General features: G+C 40.5%; 1 protein-coding gene across 4 annotated transcripts in view; it reads left to right on the top strand.

Moving 5' to 3' along the window:
- The window catches only part of CTNNBL1 (catenin beta like 1), a 163,653-nt gene that overhangs the window by 96,797 nt on the left and 45,498 nt on the right, over positions 1-21,358 (top strand). For all 4 annotated transcript variants that reach the window (XM_082361971.1, XM_082361974.1, XM_082361973.1 and 1 more), the window contains one exon: positions 10,646-10,827. In XM_082361971.1, coding sequence (XP_082218097.1) covers positions 10,646-10,827 — 182 coding nt within the window. The remainder of the gene's footprint in view (positions 1-10,645; positions 10,828-21,358) is intronic.

Genomic DNA, 21,358 nt, shown 5'->3' with positions numbered 1-21,358 from the left:
TGGAATTATAGTATTTACTCTTTATTCAGTAGGGCCTGTTTAACTCACTATAATTATTTTGAGATTCTGCCACGTGTATCAATAGTTTGTCCCTATTTCTTTGTTGGGTAGTATTCCATTTTATGACTATATCACAGTTTGTTTATTCACTTGTTGACGGGCATTTAGATTTTCAGTTTTTTTGCTTTTAAGAACAAAGCTACTATTAATATTCATGTACAGATCTTTGGGTGGACACTTACTTTGTTTGATATTAATATAGCCACCACAGCTTTCTTTTGATTAGTGTTAGTATAGTATATCTTTTAACGTGATTGTTAACATGGTTGTTTATAGTTAAGTTTAAATCTACCCTCTTGTGGGTTGTTTTTATTTTTCCCATCTCTTTTTCTGGTTCCAATTTTTGCTTTGTCTGCCTTCTTTTAGATTCACGGTATTTTTTTATTATTCCATACTATTTTCTTAGGTGGCTTATTAGCTCTTCCTCTTTGCCTTTTTAGTGGTTGTTTTAAGGTTTATAGGGTACATCTTTAACTCTTCACAGTCTGTCTTCAAGTAGTGTTATATCATTTCAGCTATAGTGTAAGAACCTTACAACTCTAAGCTTCCATTTCTCCCTCCTGATTTTTGTGCTCCTGTTGTCACACGTTTTACTTCTATATATGTTATAAACCCCATTATATACTGTTGCTCTTTTTCTTTAAGTGGTCAATTATCTTTTGGGTGTTTTTTTTTTTAATTAATTAATTTATTTATTTATTCTTGGCTGCGTTGGGTCTTCGTTGCTACGCACGGGCTTTCTCTAGTTGCGGCGAGTGGGGGCTACTCTTTGTTGCAGTGCACGGGCTTCTCATTGCGGTGGCTTCTCTTGTTGCGGATCATGGGCTCTAGGCACGTGGGCTTTGGTAGTTGCGGCATGTGGGCTCAGTAGTTGTGACTCGCGGGCTCTAGAGCACGGGCTCGGTAGTTGTGACGCATGGACTTAGTTGCCCCACGGCATGTGGGATCTTCCCGGACCAGGGCTCAAACCCGTGTCCCCTGCATTGGGCAGGCAGATTCTCAACCACTGCGCCACCAGGGAAGTCCCCTGGGTTTTTGTTTTAATTAGTTAGTTAGTTAATTAATTAATTAATTAGGCTGCATTGGGTCTTAGTTGCGACATGCGGGATCTTCATTGCAGCACACGGGATCTTTCGTTGTGGCTCATGGGCTCTTCATTGTGGCTCACAGGCTTCTCTCTAATTGTGGTGCACAGGCTCCAGAGTGCACGGGCTCCATAGTTGTGGCGCGCGGGCTTAGTTGCCCCGCGACATGGGGGATCTTAGTTCCCCAACCAGAGATCGAACCCATGCCCCCTGCATTGGAAGGCGGATTCTTAACCACTGGACCACCAGGGAAGTCCGTAAGTGGTCAATTATCTTTTAAAGAGATTTTTTGTAAAGTAAGAAAGAAAGTCTTTTATATTTACCCACATATTTGCCATTGCCAGTGCTCTTTATTCCATTGTGTAGATCCAGATTTCCATCTTGTATCAGTTTTTTTCTTCCCAAATGATTTCCTTCAACATCTCTTGTAGTGCTGGTCTATTGGTGATGATTTCTGTCAACTTGTGTATGTCTGAAAAATTACTTGCCTTCACCTTTGAATGATATTTTCACCAGATAGAGCATTCTAGGTTAATAGGCTTTTTTTTTCTTTCAATACTCTGAGTGTTGCTCCACTGTCTTCTGGATTGCTTAGTTTGCAATGAGAGGTCTGCTTTCATTCTTATATGTTTTTCTGTATGTAATGTGTCTTTTTTTCTGGTTGGTTTTAGGATTTTCTCTTTATCATTGATTTTGAATAATTTATGATGTCCCTTGGTGTTGTTTTCTTCATGTCTCTTGTGTTTGGTGTTCATTGAGCTTCTTGGATCTGTGAGTTTGTAGTTTTCATCAAATATGGAAAATTTTCAATCATCATGTTTTCAAATATTTTTTTTTGCCCCCATCCTCCTTTCAGGAACTCCAGTTACATGTACAGTTGGCCCTTGAACAACACACATTTGAACTACATGGATCCACTTATACACAGATTTTTTTTCAATAGTAAATACTACAGTACTACATGATCCGCTGTCAGTTGAATCTGTGGCTACAGAGGAACTGTGTATGTGGAGGAACCATGGATATGGGGGTCCAAGTATAAGATACGTAGATTTTTGACTGTGCACAGGGTTGGTGTCCCAATCCCCACGTTGTTCAAGGGTCAACTGTATATTAGGCTATTTGAAATTGTCCAAGTACAGCTCACTGGTGATGTGTTCATTTTTTCAGTCTTTTTTTCTTTCTGTTTCATTTTAGTTTCTAATGTTATGTATTTGAGTTTACTCTTCTTCTACAGTGTGTAATCTGCAGTTAATCTCATCCAGTGTGTTTTTCATCAGACATTGTATTTTTCTTCTCTAGATGTTCAGCTTGGGTCTTTTTTATATCTTCCCTGTTTCTAGTTAACATGCTTAAGCTTTTCTCTATCTTCTTGAACATATCATATGTAGTTATAATAACTGTTTTAACGTCCTTGCCTTCTAATTCTGTCATTTCTATTATTTTTACTAATGATTTTTTTTCTCTTTATGGTTAATGTTTTCCTGTCTCTTTGAATGTCTGAACACTTAATTTTTTTTTTTACTGAAATTTAGATTTTTTGAATTTAACTTGGATTTTTTTTTCTGGTATACTTACAAATATTCTTGTGTATGTGTGTGCTTCTTTATTTTTATTTTGTTTTTAAATTTTATTGGAGTATAGTTGATTTACAATGTTGTTAGTAAATATTCTTGAACTTTGTTCTAGATTCTAGTTAAATTAATTGGAAATAGTTGTTCCTTTTGAGGCTTACTTTTAAGCTTGCTATTAGGTGGGACCTAAGCTTGCTATTAGGTGGGACCAGACTAGCATTTAGTCTATGGCAAATTTAACTCATTACTAAAGCAATACCCTTCTGAGTACTTTACCTGCTGCACTGGGAATTCACCAAGCTTTTCCACTGCAACTGGTGGGTACACAAACTATTCCTGGCCCTTGGTGAGCTCTAGGGATTGTTTCCCCCTTCTTCTTTAAGGTGCTTCTTTTCTACAGCTTTGGTTAGTTTCCTCATGCATATTCTCTCAGGTGAAGACTCAACGGGTACCCTCTGCAGATCTCTGTGCAGCTCTTGTTTCTGGTACCCTGCTCTGTGAACTCCAGCCACAGTGGTCTTCCCAGACTCCTCACTGTGCCTCCTCCCTGCCCTGAGACATAGAAACTCTCCCACCAGCCAACTGGGCTCATTGCATGTGTTTCCCTCTCTCAGGGATTACTTCCTGTGCTACCTGATGTAAAGTATCTGAAAACCATTGTTTTGCATATTTTATCCTTTCATTTGTTTGTGTTAGGCATGGGAGGGGATGTAAATCCAGTCCCTGTTACTCCATCTTGACCCAAAGTGGAAGTCTCACAGTATATTATATACTGGAAAAAAAATACATTCTAAACTATATTTTCTTACCATTTATTGCTGGTAGATAGTAAGGCAGTTAACTTTTGTGTTTTGATCTTTTATTTACAACTTTTCTGTGTCATGTATTGGTCAGCTTTTGTTGCAATAACAATCCCCAAATCTCAGGGACTCTCAATGGCAAATGTTTATTTTTTACTCCTGGTACATCTATCACTGGCCATATGAAGCTCTGCTTCACATCTTTATTTGGAGATTCAGGCTGAAGGAGCAGTGTTTAATGGGACATGACTCTCTCATGGCAGAGGGAAAAGACTGGATAATGCAATAAATCTTAAAACTTCTCTAAAGACACATATATTACTTACACTCACATCTAATTGGCCATAAAAAGTCACATGGCCAAACCTGATGTCTGTGGTGGGAGGAGGATGTATAAGCAGTGATGTGTTCGAGCTGGCTCATATAGGCTCATGAAAGCTGCTTGTACACCTCTCTTTCCAACACTGCATTTAGTGATCATGTTGGTGACTTGAAATATACTATGATGGGAGTATTTACACCATGTAAATTGGCAAACACAACAAATCAGCACTTTTTTTCTGGAGAGCTAGCTGAACGTTTAGTTTCAAACCACTGGGTATATGCCTCTTTTAGAGAGTAGCGGTTAATAGTTGGAAACAAGATTATTTTCTATCATATTTCTTTTTAGTAATTTGTTAACTTGTGTGTGTGTGTGTGTGTGTGTTTAAATTTTACTAGCTATGACCTCTAGTGTAGCATTGAGTATGAGTAGTGATAAAGGGGGCAAACTTGTCTTTTTCCTGGTGGTAAAGGAAATGCATTTTGCCATTGAGTATAATATTTGCTCTAAGTTTTTTGGAGATAGCATTTATCAGATTAAGGAAACTTCTCTAATTGTCACGGATTTCACATAATTGATCAATCAATTTTATCAAATGCTTTTCCTGCATTTATTGAGATGATCTTTTAATATTAATATAGTGAAAATTGCATTAATGAATATTCTGATATTGAACTAACCTTGCATTCCTGGAATGAGCCCATCTTTTTTTATGTTTTCTAGGATTCTGTATATTATTTATGAATATTATACCTATATGTATGAAGGAGCTTGGCCTGTAATTTTACTCTCCCAGAAAAGTTTTGCTGTCAGAAGTTGTTAATTGTTTGTTTTAGCCTTATTAAATGAGTTGAATAATGTTCCTTATTTTTCTGTTTTCTATATGAGTTTAAGTAAAATTGGAACTATTTTGCTCTTGAATGCTTAGTATAACTTGATAGTGATACCTTCTGGACCTTGAGTTTTCTTTGGGAGGAGATTTTTAACTAGCTCTCCATTCAGATTTTTTTGTTTTTCTTGAGTTGGGGAAAATATATTTTCCTAGGAATTTGTCCATCTCACCTGTTTTCCAAGTTTATGGCATAGAATTATTCCTTTGTTCCGTTGTTCTTAATGTCTGCTATATCTGTAGTTTTCTCCCTTTCTATTGATTACCATTATTACTTTTTTGTGCCTTTTCTTTTTTTCTTGATCATTCTTGCTAGAGGTTTGTCAATTTTATTGGTCTTTCTAAAGAACCAGATTGGACTTTGTTGATCCTCTTTATTAGAGTTTGGCAACTAAAGACCTGTAGACCAAATCTGGCTGAGACCTGTTTTTTTATGGCCAGTAAGCTAAGAACCTAAGAATGGTTTTTATACCTTAAAAGCGTTATAAATATTTTAACACACACACAAACACAAAGATGCCACAGAGACCATACGTGGCCCGTGAAACCTAAAATATTTTCTGTCTGACCCTTTACATAAAATTTGCCAACCTGCCAGCCTGTGCTCTCTAGAGTCTTGGTTTTTTGGTCACTGATTATTTAATCTTACTTCACTGTCTGCTCAGCCATTCTGTGTGAGGTTTCTCTGCATATCTAGCTCACCATAGTGCTAGAAACAAAAATCTTACCTCTGTTTTCTACATATTTGTTTCATTTTCTAGCATAGGCAGTCAAGTAACGGTTGGTACCAGTAGTTTATAAAAAATGGATGGGAATAGCAATTGAAAAAATGTATCAAGCAATATAGAAGACCACCATTATTCTATTTTAGTGGTGGAATATCTCTTAGCATTGCCATAGCACCAGTGTTCTTTGGCACTGTAGTTTGAGAGCAGCTATGAACTTAGTCATATTGATCTTACTGCCAAATTCATAGAAATCCTGGAAACCGGAGAGTGATATTATATTTTGGGAGCTAAAAGGAACTTAATCATGTACATTGTAAAGCAAACAAAAATGATCTCATATGTCATTATCCAAATTTTTTACCAGAATAAGTTTATGGTTCACAGTATCTTTTAAAGAATGCTTATCACTTTTTTTCCCTCCTTAATTCCTCAGTCTCTTTTGGCCGGGGAGGGAGTAGACTTTACCTCTTTTACTTGTCCTTCAAATAAGTTTTCCCCAAGGTTTAATCCCTCTTTTCTGCATATTTTCTGCCCCCTCTCAGGGTAATCTTCACATCATAGGTTCAATTACTAACCATAGATATAATTATTCTTATACATTTCCTTCTATTTTTAATCTCATTCCTGGACTTCAGACCCATAAGTCTAAGCTGGACATCACTGCCACGTCTCACAGGCACCTCGGGTTCAATCTAACTCAACTCTTTTCACTCATAGTCTGTTACTTTGCCTTTCTTATCAGTGTCTCTACCTCTAATGCATTTCCCCTCTTTCTTCTGCTTCTTCCCCTCTCCTCCCCCTATACTGTCCAACCCACTGTGGCAAGTGTGATCTTTCTAGTACACAAAATCAGCAGGCTTCATTTTTTGCTGCTGCCCCTCGTGCTCTTTATATTCTAGCAGTACCATGCACCACTTCCCTGAATGTTCCATGCTTACTCATGCCTTTGCGTGTGCTGTTGTTTCCTTCTGCTTGAAATACCCTTATCTTTTTTGCCTGTCTGGGAAAGACATCCAGTGAAGCTTGGTTCAGGCATCATCTGCTTTGTGAAGCCTCCCTGACTCATAGTCAGCCCTCCTTCCTGCATTCATGTTCTACTTTGTATACACCTCCATTGTAGTACTTGGCTCTTCATTGTCTGCACATCTGTCTCCCCTGTGAACTGAGCTCCTCAGAAGCATGAGCTGTGCCTCTCTCTACATCCTCAGCTTAATAACTGGCACCTATTAGATGCCTCATAAATATTATATTTGATGAAAGAACAAAAAAATTATGCTCAGAATGCATGTTCATTACAAAAGTATTTCTGTATAATAAAGAAGAATAAGCTAATTAAAGCAACAACGGAAACTTCCCACTCCTCACCTTTCCTTCTCATCAGAAGGCTCACCTGGGCAGAAGAGGGAGCCGTAGGTGACTCTCAGTCATTTCCCACAACCACCCATGTTATAGAGGCCAGCGTTCACATTGGTCCTGGCATGATCGACAGCCCGATGAACCCAGCCAAGACTAAGATAAACTGCTTGTCCTCGAGTAGAATAAATATTTCAAATAAAGTCAACCCAAGAAAGGCCAAACAGCTATTGATTGCTAAAAGCCTGAACTTGAGCCCAGTGAGTATTCTAGCGTTCACCTCCATGCAGCTTGCCTGATCAATATGCAATTACTGCCGCCTTTAAACGTGTCGTACACTGCCTACCTGAAGAAGGGTTTTACTTTTAAGATCTTTTGTTTGCTGAATTTGCTTAGGCAGGGAAAAAAAGACACTCGGCGAAACCAGCGTCATTTACCTTTAGCATTTCATACAATTCTGTTATATGTGAAATGGTTTGAATGTATGCTGCATGGTAACGGAAGGTGCCCTGTTACATGACTGTAATTCATTTCCAGAGGACTTTTTCTGAGTGACTAAACAGTAAGGATATTGTATTTCAGTTTCCTAATTTCTGCTCACATGGTTATCTGCCCTAGCCATAACCTTTGTAAATTTAAGTTTATAGAGTAGGATGCTCAAGTCCAGCTGCAGTGAAAACAAATATATTATTTGTCTACTCTCCTTTTAGAATTTCATCTTGGTGCAAAAAAAACCCTTCCTATTGAATTTAGAAATTTATTTACCCTGCTCCAGATATTTAAGATTTCATGTCTCACAAATATGCCTTTCTCATACCACTGCAGTGATCAGAACTCTGTCGTTTTCACTTACACTCTTGTCATATTCTCTTAAATATGCTTCCTGACCCCAAGCTCTGTCGCTCCAGTCCCTTCATCACACTACTGCCAGGTTAAGCTTTCTAAAGTCTATCTGTGTAGAGTCCTCCTTTTCTTGAACATTTCATGGCTTCTCAATGTCAACAGCATGGAGCCCAGGTTCCCTGGCAGCACATCTAGGGCCTGTCATGACCTGTTCCTGCCCACCTCCCCTTAGTCATCTTCTTAACCCCTGGTCATTCAGAGCTACTTCCAGTTCCCCCAAGTGGCTTGTTCTTACAGGCCTCCTGTACCTTTGCCCGGGTCGCTTACCCACCACTGCCACCAATGTCATGGCTCTCCCTTCTCTGCCTGACAAACACTCATATTTCAGACTCAGTTCAGATGTCACCTTTCATTTGACACCTTCACAGATTTCTCCTTGATAAAGTTAATTATCTCTACCTCTCACCTCCTTGGACTTAAATTTCCATTGCTTTGGGCTTTTGAAATTATTTTTATTTACCTGTTCTTAAATTGGCTAAAGACAGGGAGCTTATAATTCCTAGCAGCTAGTGTTAGTGCCTGCTGTATGGAGGCAAGTGCTTAGTAGAAGCCTTTTTTTTTTTTTTTTTCTGTTAAACTCAGTAGTTGGGTTGAATGTCATTTGTGAGTATCTTGGGTTGTTTTGATTGATTTGTTTATTCCCCATAGCAAGGGGAATAAAGGTAGGAATATTCACAATACATCCTTGATCTTTTGAGGTTGGCACCAAGTAGGATGGCCAACTATCTCGGTTTGCCCAGGACTGAGGGGTTTCCCAGGATGTATTACTTTCTTTTCAGTGCTAAAAATGGAACAGTCTCAGGTATACCAGCATGGTCTAGCACCAAAGGCACTGTCAGCAAGCTTTTTATCTACTCTCCTTTCCTCTACTCACTGGGACCCAATCCTGGCTGGCTATTCTGATCCAGGATAGCATGCTTTGTCATCATTAACACTTTAATAGTACATACAAAAATTAACTCAAAATAAATTAAAGATCCAAATGTAAGAACTAAAACTAGTAAACTCTTAGAAGAAAACATAGGTGTAAATCTTCACGACACTGGGTTTGGCAGTGGTTTCCTTTTTTTTGGCCACACAACATGGCTTCTAGGATCTTAGTTCCCGGACCAGGGATTGAACCCAGGCCACCGCAGTGAAAGCACCAAGTCCTAACCACTGGATCACCAGGGAATTCCCTGGCAATGGTTTCTTAGCTATGACACCAAAAGCGCAAACAGCAGAAGAAAAAATAAGTTTTGTGCTTCAAAGGGCACTGTCAAGAAAGTGAAAAGATATCGCCTAGAATGGAAGAAAGTATTTACAAATCATTTATCTGTTAAGGGACTTCTTTCCAGAATAAAGAACTCTTACAACTCAATAATAAAGATAGTTAAGCTAATTTAAAAATGGGCAAGGGGCTTCCCTGGTGGCGCAGTGGTTGAGAGTCTGCCTGCCGATGCAGGGGACACGGGTTCGAGCCCTGATCTGGGAAGATCCCGCATGCCGCGGAGCAACTGGGCCCGTGAGCCACAATTGCTGAGCCTGCGCGTCTGGAGCCTGTGCTCCGAAACAAGAGAGGCCGCGATGGTGAGAGGCCCGCGCACCGCGATGAAGAGTGGCCCCCACTTGCCGCAACTGGGGAAGGACCTCGCACAGAAACGAAGACCCAACACAGCCATAAATAAATAAAAAATAAAAAATAAAAAAAATGGGCAAAGTATCTGAATAGACATTTTTCCAAAGAGGATATACAAATGGCCAATAAGTACATGAAAAGATGCTTGACATCATTAGTTATCAGGGAAATGCAAATTAAAACTAGAGTGAGATACCATTTCACACCCACTAGGGTGGCTAGAACCAAAAAGTCAGATGATAAGTGTTGATAAAGATGTGGAGAAATCAGAACACTTATATGCTGCTAATGGGAATTTTAAATGATGTAGCCCCACTTTGGAAAAGTCTGATGGTTCCTCAACAGGTTTAAACATAGAGTACCATATTCCCTAGCAGTTTCACTCCTAGGTATACATATACCCAAGAGAAATGAAAACATATATCCATACAAAAACATGTGCATGAATGTTTATAGCAGCATTATTCATAATAGCCAAAAGGTAAAAACACCCCAAATGTCCATGATGGATGAATGGATAGATAAATGGTGACATTTCCATACAGTGGACTATTATTCAAGCATAGAAAAGAATGAACTACTGATACATGCTACAACATAGATGAACCTTGAAAACATTATACTAGGTGAAAGAAGTCAGTCACAAAAGACTATGTATTGTATGATACCACTTAAATTGAAAAGTCCAGAGTAGGCAAATCCATAGAGACAGAAAGTAGACCAGTGATTGTTTAGGGCTAGGATGGAATGGGGAGGGTAGAGGGATGGGAGCTTAAGGGTAGAGGATCTCTTGTCAGGGTGATGAAAATGTTCTATAATTGACTATGGTGATGGTGGCACATATCTGTGAATATTCTAAAATCCATTGAATTGTACATTTTAAATGGGTAAGTTGTATGGTATGTGAATTATATCTTGATAAAGCTGTTAAAAAGAAAGAAAAAGGAAGAATAGGTGATCCATAATCCTACCACCTTGAACATGTTCGTATCTTGATCTATTTCTTTCCAGTCTCTTTTAATGCATATGTTTTACATAATTGAGATAATGCTTCATACAGAATTTTGAATATTATCTTTTGTGCTTATCATTCTGACCATAAGAACTTGTTCATTCTACCACATACTCTAATTGTTAACAAGTGTGTAATATTCCATGTAGATATACTATAATGTGATAATTTTTTTTACTGGTGGACATTTTAATTGTTTTGTTTTTATTTTTCTTTTTTCCATTGTAATGAGTATTGCAGTAAATACACTTTTTTTTTTTTAAGACTAGAACACACTCATGAAAACCTCTTTTGTTCCCAGAGAAAAGAAGATCTCCCGGAGCAGTGCCCTGAAAGTGCTGGACCATGCCATGATTGGACCCGAGGGCACAGACAATTGCCATAAGTTTGTTGATATTCTTGGCTTACGAACCATCTTTCCCCTTTTTATGAAATCTCCCAGGAAGATCAAGAAAGTGGGAACCACTGAGAAGGAGCATGAAGGTAGGGTTCACTGGAGAAGTCAGCCTAATGAAGATGCAGTAGGAGAAATGGGGGGCAATGAGAGCTACTTTGAAAAACTCTGTCGTGCAGCTGAGGAGTTGACTCTTAGGCGGAAGTGTGCTACCTTTTTCTTTTCTATCTGCTTATTTTCTATGCATGGAAAAGCAACCCAGAGAGAGACCCCTGATCACTGATGGCCTTTGTTGCACTGGTTCTCTCCTTGTTTGAATCCTAGTGGTTCCATTCCCTTCTGACCTGTGAATAAGTCTGTGGGTGAAGGTTTTGTTTTCTTCACTATAATTTGTAGCGAGGAGTTTCTCTCATGGAAGACCCTTTTGAAAAGAGTAATGAGGTGGCAACACATGTCACCGCCAGAGTAGTGCTTTCATGTATTTCTGTATTAAAGTGTGATTCAGCCACCATCAGGAATTGCCGAAATAAACTATTTACAGCCCAGGTTCCCCTTTTTATGTTTCTCCTCCCTGATGGTGCATACTCCCAGCAAAATGCCATGAATTGCGGTGCTGTAAGCAGAGTAGTTACTGCTAGGCCAGTCTCTTCCTGCTGTTGTCTAGTGGCCTGCTGCATCCCTCTCCCCAGTAAATAGCCGCAGTGCAATCTGGAAGGCCCTGGATTTATGAGCATTGACAGTTCTGTTGGAGGCTAACAGATACTTGCACCAGGGAATTTACATGGTTGGGTGGTTATTTTAAAGTATGGGGAGGGTGCTAAGAGGGGGACGAGGAGGTGGTGTGTGTGAAGGACGAGGACCTGGGCTGATTGGCTGGCTAATTTGGTTGTCTTGTCACAAGTTAACATCTGTCCCATGGTTTGATTTTTTTTCATCATGATTAGTAGAACGGCATAGGTATCTGCAGGATCTTTTTGCATTCCTTACCCTCCTAGGTAAAAGTTAGGGAGTTCCTGTCTATCACTTCTCAAATTGACTTGACTTAGTCTGTACCAACTTGGAGTGGCTAAAGGTGAAGGTGATGCCTTCAGTGGTCACCTCCAGTGATATCTTCTCTGATGAAAGCAGCTCTCCAGAGACAGCAGAAGTCTGGCAGGGGAAGAACTATGGACTAGAGATGTGAGAACATGTAGAGAGTTCAGTTCACCTCAAACTGGAAACTGACCAAACACCAGCTGTGAAGCCTACTGCTGATCTTTTTTCTTTCCTCAATGGAAATTCAGCAAAATGAGGCCATGGGAGAGGGAATGGGTGGTATTGGAGATCGAGGAGATAAAATTTTGGAGACAGTCACTATTCATTGAAAACCTGCCACATTCCTAGTGCTGCTGCATTATATGCTATCTTAGTTGGGCCTTACCCATGAAGTAGATGGTGGTATCCTTGTTTTTTAAGATAAGGAAATCAGCTAAGAAAGGAACCAAGCTGTGGTTCTACAGCTAAATAGCTGTGTGACTTTAGACCCTTTGCTTAACTTTTCTCAACTGCGTTTTCCTTCCTGCTCTGTAATATGCAGAAACTAGACTAGTGAATTAGAAGCTCTGATATCTGTACCTTAAGATCCTGAGGCACAGGCCCTAGTTGTCAAGGCTTTGTCCTATAATCCAGGAAACTCCTCGAGGACTGTGGGTGGCTGACCTGCTGGGTTGTATTGAGAGGCTTGTTGCTACATTTTGAGCATGCTTGAAGAAAGTGAAGGAAAACAGCCCTTAGCAGGCTCTTGCTCTGTGTGCGTGGCGCTGAGAAGAGAAATGACAGATTCAGTGAGCAGCTGTTTTCCTTCTGAAAAATGTGCCTGGTGGCGTGCTGGTAACAGTACATTTGCTTTAGAGTACCCACATTAGGAATTTGATAACATTATATTAGTGAGGGCAGTGGATTGGGAAGACAGCTCCTGGAAGGCATGTTTGGACTGTAATGGCTGGTGAGGATGAGCTCTGCATCCTGAATACACTGGCACCCAAAGAGTGACCCCCAAGGAGAAAACACAGCCCTGGCCCTTCTCCCACCCCTGCTACTGCTCCTGCTCCTGGCCATGAATGGTAGGGTGAGAATGGAGGCAGGGCAAAGCAGGGGCACCTTGTGCAAGATTTCTTTGTCCTGTCTTCTGGGTTGCTCTCCATGTGCTGACCTTTCTGAAGGAAGTGGACCAGGTTTGTGTGGTAAGCTAGAGCACGGTAGCTCAGACCATCAGGAGTATTTGCAGACATGCCCAGCCCCAGGTTTCTACCATGCTCTTGCCTCCATCTGTAACAATTTTCTCTGACCTGTCTGCTTGCCTGCCTTATAGTCATCCTTCAAGTCCTTAGTTTTGATGTCACTTTCTCAGGGAAACATAACATGAGCTCCTAGGCTTGAATAGAACCTCCTATTAAGTGGACTCTTGGACCCAGGACTTTGACTTCTAGCCCTGAAGATTATGGAACCAATAGCCTTGTCACCTCTGCGTCCCAGGACCTAGTCCCGTGCTTGGCATGTGGCGGATACACAGTGTATATTTATTGACTGCATGAATGGATAACTGCTTCCCTAAAAGACTGCTCATTAAAGACAGACATGGATTTGGGGCTCTCCCCAGAACCTTGCAAGGTTGAGTCAATACAGTTGACAGTTGTTGGTCATACACCTGGGGTGACCAGCTTGTTTGGAAGCAAAAACAAGTGGGTTCCTAGCCTTAAGCTTTTCTTTGTCTCATGGGCTTAGAAATTATGGCAGAACTCCTCCCCCCTCCTTTAGAGCTATGCCTTTAAGAGACATGTTATGGATGGAACTTCCTTATAGGTGAGGCCACCCTATGACAAGCTTCTTTTGGTAATCCAGCAACTCCTAATAAAGCACTATGGGCTGGGAATCAGCTTGCCTGTCCAGAACCTCTGGAGGGCTGCCCTGTAAGCTTCCCTTTCTTGTCAGATTCAGGGGCTTGTCACATATCAGGGTTAAGTTCATCCTGGTCCAGTCTCAGCCCCTGTCATCTCTTAGAATCTTCCCCAAACTCCTATTGTAGCAGTATAGACTGGTGTGGTACAGAAGGATCCACTGCTTGTCAACCACGTGATCTTGGGTTAATTCTTAAACTCTCTGAGCCTTACTTGAGCCTTACGTAAAATGCTAGATCTACCACATAGGGTGGTTGTGAGGGTGAGGTGAGGTGACAGATATTAACTTAGCACAGACGCTAGAATGGAGTAGGCACTTCAGGAAGTGTAAGTTCTCTCCTCTACTAAATCTGTCTCCATTTCTGCCCACCCTGACCTTAGTCACACATACCCATTCTTCTAAGAGGTCACTGGGAAGCCAGGCAAAGAGACTGCCTACACCTTGGGTGTGGGAGGATTGGGAGAGTGTGGGTTTTATTGGCCTGCAGTCTAATTGCTGTATGATTGCTGCATGAGAATGGGCAAACTCATTCTTGACGGGAATGTCAGGAGTCATGATATGCTAAATAGTGGGGCGGCATAAAAACAACGTGTTCCTAAAGCCAACAAAAGAGCTTTGAGAGAGGACAGTCTCTAGATTAAGCTGACTCTAGAGAGGAGGGAAGAAGCAGAAACCACCCTTATAACCTAGAATTGTGGGTAATGTAGTTCTTCTTTTGTGAGTTGGGATGGAGAAGGAAAAGAATTACCGTACTTGAAATCCATTCAGTTTTGCATAATAAAACCTTCTGAAATAGATCAGGGGAGGCACTTAGCTTGGGGGGTGGGTTGGAAGGAAAAAATTTGCCCTTGGGTGCAATAGCATGATTGGCTGCCTCCTTGGTTTTATAAAGAATAGCACAGTATATATTGTCTCCTTGGCATTAACTGCTTCAGAGTATGAGGGAGGAGGAAAAGAGCTGGGATCCAGAAATGGCATTTGACCTTTACTTCTTGTCTCTTTTAAAAATTCTTATTAAACTAGGTCCAGTTTTCCTTGTATTGCTTCATTAGGTAGGTGAATTACTGAGTTTATAGCAGTTCTAGTTAATTGCACTGTTTCAACATGGTTCCCCTAGAGGCTATTATGAGCTTTACGGGGGTGAGCTACCAAGCAGTGTGTAGCTGCGTGTGTGTGTGCGTGCTAGACACATGCACACATTTTACCTCATCAACAATGACAGCAGTTGATAACAGGTCACTGCTTAAAGAATACTTTTCTGTCATCTGCAGAGAATTGTAGGTGATTCTTGTGGACTCCTCAAGTCAGGAGGCATACAGTTGCCTGGTGCTTCTTGGACTCCTGCAGTGGGGAATTGCAGACCAGAGCTCCCACCACCTACCAGGCTTAGGAGAGGGAAATAGCAAAACCTTTCCTGCAGTCAGAAAAGAAGGGAGTTTAGCCAACATAGGCAAAAAAGAAATATTTTTAATATGTCCATGGTGGGCTGTGGTAATGACAGGGCATCGTTTGGGGCCAACTTTTACTGGGGCTCCTACTATGTTCAAATTTTAACAGACCTAACATGTGACAGGAATAAAACTGAATGCCTGTCCCGGGGGGAGCTGCTCTTTCCCAGTGTTCCAAATCTCCAGATCCTTTGCCTCAGCCTGTCCCTCAAGCATTCATTTTTGTCTGGATTGGCGGTGTCTTCCCCCAGTTCTTTTTTTTTTTTTTTTTACTCCCCATACTCTCTTTGATCTCATCTACTACCTGTAGCTTTAACCTCTATCTCTTTGCCACTGATTCCCAACTCTTCAGCCTTGTCTCTCTCACAAGCTCTAATCAGCACAACTAATTAACCAGAAGACAACTGCACCAGATACTCAAATTCAGCTCATTCAAAACCTTACTCATTCCTTCATCACCCAAGTCTCTTCTGCTTTTCCTGTCCTGGTAAATGGCACCCAAGGCAGAAATCAACACACCATGCTTAACTCTAATATTCCCCACATGCACGGGACAAGACTTGGGTTGGTGTCTTGGTCCTGCCATTTACTAGCTCTACGACTTTGGAAAAGTAGCTTAACCTCCCTGAGCCTGTATTTCCTCAATTGTAAATTTGGGATAATATTGGAATCTATCTCATAAGGCTGCTATGCGAGGATTAAATGAAATAATACAGATCAAATGATTAGCATAGTGCCTGCTTCATTAATATTAGTGGCTGGGATGCGGAGAGGTTTCCCATTTGTGTTCCTCTTCCTTCTACTTTATTGGTAGTTTTAGAAGCACCCACAGAAAAAAATCCTTTTTCTCCCTGGATCTGCCATTCATAGGGGTAGACCGTAAACATGCCAGTCTTATGTGGAATGTAAGACAAAAACCTCTCCCATAGAGGACGTACTAGGGAGCCCCAGGTCCCCACTTCTCCACATCATGTAAACAGAAATTCAAAGATTTCGCCCCCTCCTTTTGTATTCCCCAAGCTTAAGAATCCCAAAGAGTTGGTTGTAGTGCTCAGAATAATGAACAAGTGAAGAGTAAATGGTATTTAATTTTAAGAGTAGCATTAAGCCATCTGCTACCAGGGACTTTATGTTAAACAAGGATGGAAATGTCTGGCTGTTGTTTTTTGTCACTATCTGAAAACAGTATAACTGAATAGTTCCTGGATCCATTTCTTTTCTCTCCCTCCAGCTGTTTGTCTCATTCCTGACCTCAGATGACAAAATATAAGGATGCTGAAATAAGCAGTGTGTTTGGACTTAGGGTTCCTCTCATCAGGCTTGAGGGGATGATTTTGAGTGTTACACATCTGGTTTGCTAACTGGTTCCAGTCATATAAGGATTAACCCACGGGCCTTTCCCAAGTAGAGCACAGCGTAGTTGTTTGCCACTGAGGAAGACGGTGAAACAAAGGATGTATTTACCATCCTGGAAAACTGCTCTTCTCTTTTGTGGGAGGAGGTTAGTGGCCAACTCACATTTTATTGAGCATCTACGAGTATACTGAGGGCTTTACAGGTGTATATACTTTATGAATTAGGCATTTCTATCGTCTTTTTATAGATGAGTCTCAAAGAGTTTGTTAATTACCAAATACCTTCTAGCAAGTGAGTGACAAAAGCAGAATTTGAGCCTAGGTTTGCTTCTAAAGCTTCTTCTAACACCAAGGTGGCTCCAGTGGTCTTCTGGTTGGTATCCAGAAGCAGCACAGTGTAGGGGGAGGAGGATTGTCTTTGTAGGAGACAAACCTGGCTTCAAATCCCAGCTCTACCCCCAAAATAGCTGGTGGCCTTAGACAAGTTATTCTTTCTGGACCTTGAATTCCTCTTCAATCAACAAGACAGATAAAACCTTTCTCAAATTGTTGTGTGAAGAATAATGATCATGAGCATCCTACATAGTCTCTAGCAAGTGGACATTTAATAAATGGTAAAATAGTTGCTGCATGTCAGCCTCCTTTCAAAAATAGTCATCCTTACCACTCTCAGTTTTCATGTTTACATGTAGGGAGCAAAAATCCTTGGCTTTCGTGGGTATGAAGCCCAGTTGTGCACCAGGACTGCATATGTGGAGAGGCTGGGTCATAACAGGAGCTACCAAGAGATGGGACAGCCAGTTTATCATGATGGCCTACTAATCTGGACCCTCAGTTACAATCCTGATTGTGCTGGTCCTGTCAAAATTCATCACGTCTTGAATGAGGCCCTATACCCTTCTATTTCGGTTTGATGCTCTTGCCGAGGGTCTGTTTCTATGGATAAGAGCCCTAAAGGTAGGTCAGTGAGGCTTCATTCATTCTTTCATTAAACAAACCACTAGCCCCTTCTTTGTGCCAGGCTTGGTGCTGTAGATGGAAGGTGAACAAGCTCACGGTGCAGCTAGGGAGACGTGGAAACCTGTATTTATATTACAAGGTAAAGTGGTAGAAGAGAGCACGGAGCAGGGGCTCCTAATCTAACCTAGGTGGTGAGAGAACAGGTGGAGGTTAGAAACAGCTCCACCTTAGAAATGTGGCTCTTGAGCCAAACCTTAAGTCTGAGTTAGCCACGTGAAGGAATATCAAGTGAAAAAAAGCAGCGTGTATAAAATAAAAGGTGGGAGGCACAGACTACAGTGAGCCTTAAACTAGCTGCCCTTCAGAATCATCCGGAAATTCGTTTAAAATGTAGCCTTCTGGGACATGTTCTCAGAGTTTCTGGTTCCACCAGTCTGCATAATGCTGGTGGATATGTAGTTTTATTAAGCTTGCCGTGAGTACCCTCTGAGACCAGTCTGGCACCGGCCCTTGGTAAAAAGAGCATGGAGCAGAAGATTAGATTAGTTAAGCAGAAGCCAGACCTTGAAGGACCCTGCGGAGCTGTTGTGAGGATTGACTGAGTTAATATATGTACAGTGCTTAGGGCAGTACCTGGCACATGGTAAGCATTCATTAATGTTAATAGGTATTGCTGTTCTTACAGTTATTTTATTGTGTTATAGTAAAAAAGGACTCCCCCAAATTTTTATAGGTCATAGGTAGAGTACTAATTTTAATTATTTTGACTATTTCAGCTAATTTAGCACAAACTCAATTTTGATATTGAAGGCCTGGGTGGAAAGGATGTAGGAGAAACATCTATCACCGTTTTTCTTTTGCGTTTTTCATTTTGCCAGGTAGAAACTTAGTTCTATAGTGGTAGCATTAGCTGAATTCTTATTTTGGATATAGAGTTTTCCACTGGTACATTTATTATTTTGTCAATATAACTCTGTTAATTTTCATTTATAATCTTGATTAAGTTTTATAGAAATAGTTTAGTGTGCAGTGTATCTCCTTTATAGAAGTAAAACAAATACCAGGAATGTTGAAGCAGCAGTCGAGAAATAGCCAAACCTTTTTAGGTTATTTCTTTAGCATTAGGTGGTGCCAAAATGAGGAAATAACTTAGGGGCTAGACAGTAATTAACTGGTTTATTAAACCTGGTTTATAATAACCTGGTTTATTAAAATTCAACACGTAATCTTTACTATGATATGCTCCCTAATGTTACCACTGGGAGCTTTTTTTGTTGAGTACTCTGATAGGCAAAAACCTATCAGTTGAAAGCATTCATTATATCATTTCACCTAATCCTCACAAGAACCCTGTGAGCCATGGATTATTACCTACATTTTACAGGTGAGAACACTGAGGCATAAAGAAGTTATCATTTTCCAAAGACACAGCTAGTACATGGCCTTACTAGGATTTTAAGCTAAGATTTTTCCATGGTTTCTGAAAATTAAATCATTTGCAGTACTCTTCTAATTCTTCTTCTTTTAATCATAAATCAGTGTTGCTTAGTAGTAGTGGGCCTAATTTAAACTGGTTGGTGTCTTTTCCTATTTGATTTCTTTTAAGTCATCAGTAGTCCTGCACCCAGTACTGCATAAACTCTCTCAATTCCAAACATTTTGCCCTGCCACACTTTGTTCACCTCTTCTTGGCTTCTGACTTTAGGGTGTATCTGTCCACTGATAGTCTCCTCTCTTCTCGGTGGCCTCTCAGGCCTGAAGCTCAGCACTGCTTCAGCCTTCAATTTCTGTTCCTAAACATTCCCATCTGCTTACTTTGCAGTTGCCTGCCTTTAAACACTTCACTCAGCACTCTGGCCTATTTTCTCCCTCTGTTGGCCCCCTTGAGAATGAGACATGAATCCATAGTTTTCGACCCTCACTGATGAGTATCACTTGAAGAGCTTTGACAGAATACACATGCCTGGGCCCCACCTCCAGGAAGTCTGAGCATCAGAACGCCAAACATCTGTATTTTTTAAAAGCTCCAGAGCCTGTTGCTCAGCTAGGGCTGAGACGCACTAGCCCGAATGCTCAGAGCATAAGCCTTGGTAAGCATACTTTTTACTTTCTCTCTGGGCCAGGAGAAGATTGTTGACATGGTGGGTCTTAGGGGAAGGGTTGTTAAAAATATCTTTATTGCTTTTTCTGAGTATGAATAATTAACCTAATGTAGAAAAGTCAAGCATTGTGGAAAAGAAGGGTGGGAAAGTTAAAATCACCCCCAATCTCACCACCCAGAGTTAATGACTAGAAACATCGTGGACACTATCCATTCAAACATCTGTGTTACGGGTGGGGGTTGGATATATGTGCATATAATTTTGTATAAATGGATCCATGGTGTATATGCTGTTTTTACTCAGTGTGTCTTGGGCATATTTGACAGGGGTGAGTCTTTTAATACAATTAGGAAACTGGACTGTATATTTTTAGAAGGCAGGATAGATTTCAGGTTAAATGATTAGGTTGTAGAGGTGATAGTAGTTGGGAAAGGTAAGCTGTGCTTGGATGGTGATGTTGGCTCTTCCAAGTATTGTTAATGTGCTGGGACTTCAGGATGGTAAGGAAAGGAGGTGCGGACTGAAGGCTAATACGTCTGAGTTCACTTGGTTATAGTATAAGGGAAGTGAAGATGCCTTTCAAATTTTTTTTTTAAATGTGTGAATATTTTAATGTGTTAGACATGTTGGCATCTAACAGTAGGTATAAGGTAGAAGGAGATAAACTGAAAATAAACCTGTATACATTTCACTGCTCATAAAGAATACAGTTACATGTGTGAGATATTTGTTAATGTCCACCTTCCTGGACTTTTGTGATACTGGATGTGATTTTTATACACAGCAGCTTGCAGGTTGCTGGTGAAATGCTCTGTGTATTTAATCATGTTGCAGTCTTACTTGTTTGTTTCTCTTATGGTAAGAAAATGTCTTTGGCTTGCTTTTATAGTCAGATTGATTTTGCTTATGGGTGTCCAGATGCTGATGAAATATAATAAGCATAAGAAGGAGGTTGAAAAGATGTTGACTATTCTTTTCTGGTAACCAAACAAAGGATCCCCAAACAAATTATTCTCAGGTAACAGGTTAAAGTGAAACAGCTCTTTTCTCTTTAAGATTCAGGTTTATTAAAGGATCTATGTGTTGAGCTGGGGAGGTCACCCTGGGGATGCTGTAACCATCATGGGGTGATTTTCTGCAGCTGAGCACCTCTGTTTGCGAGTAGTAGCTTTAAATCCCTTAAGTAGCCTATTAGAAAGGAGCCCTGGGCTGGGTTCAGAAAGTTTGGATTTGTGTTTCTACCCAGGCTCTGTGACTTCGGTAAGTCATTTGCTCTCTGAACCTAGTTTCCCCACCCTTAAAGAGGGAGATACTAATATTTCACAGTGTGTGAGAATTGGGTAAGATGGTGTATGGGGAAGTGCTTTTATATACTATAAGATTATGCACATGTACAATATGGTTGTGGTATGTATTACATTCAGTGTTTTTCCCTTGTCTCTTCTACATTCCTTACATTTTTTTTCCTTGTAACACTTTTCTTCCTTGTCTCTGGCTCCAAAGTAGAAAGAAAATGATGGTTAATTTGTTCCATATTTGCTGCAGGGTTACCATAAAATAAATTAAGCGTATCATTTTGATAATCACTAAAAATATGCCTACAACTTTCTTAAAAGTATTGATTACTAATAAGTCATGTCTCTGTTAAGTATGCCTGCTGGCTGGCAAACTCGTGGAATAACAGTGTTTGCTTGCCTTGTTAGCAGGCTGATTTTCCTGATGATGCCAGTCTGAGGTTACTGTTGACAATGATGGCTGTGGTGGTGTCTCACATTTATTGAGTATTTGCTGTGTTCCAGTATATCCATGATGTCATTA

The sequence above is a fragment of the Balaenoptera borealis genome, assembly GCF_965194805.1.
Source record: "Balaenoptera borealis genome assembly, chromosome: 16".
Taxonomy (NCBI): Eukaryota; Metazoa; Chordata; class Mammalia; order Artiodactyla; family Balaenopteridae; genus Balaenoptera; species Balaenoptera borealis.
This window is presented reverse-complemented; position numbering and strand designations above follow the sequence as displayed.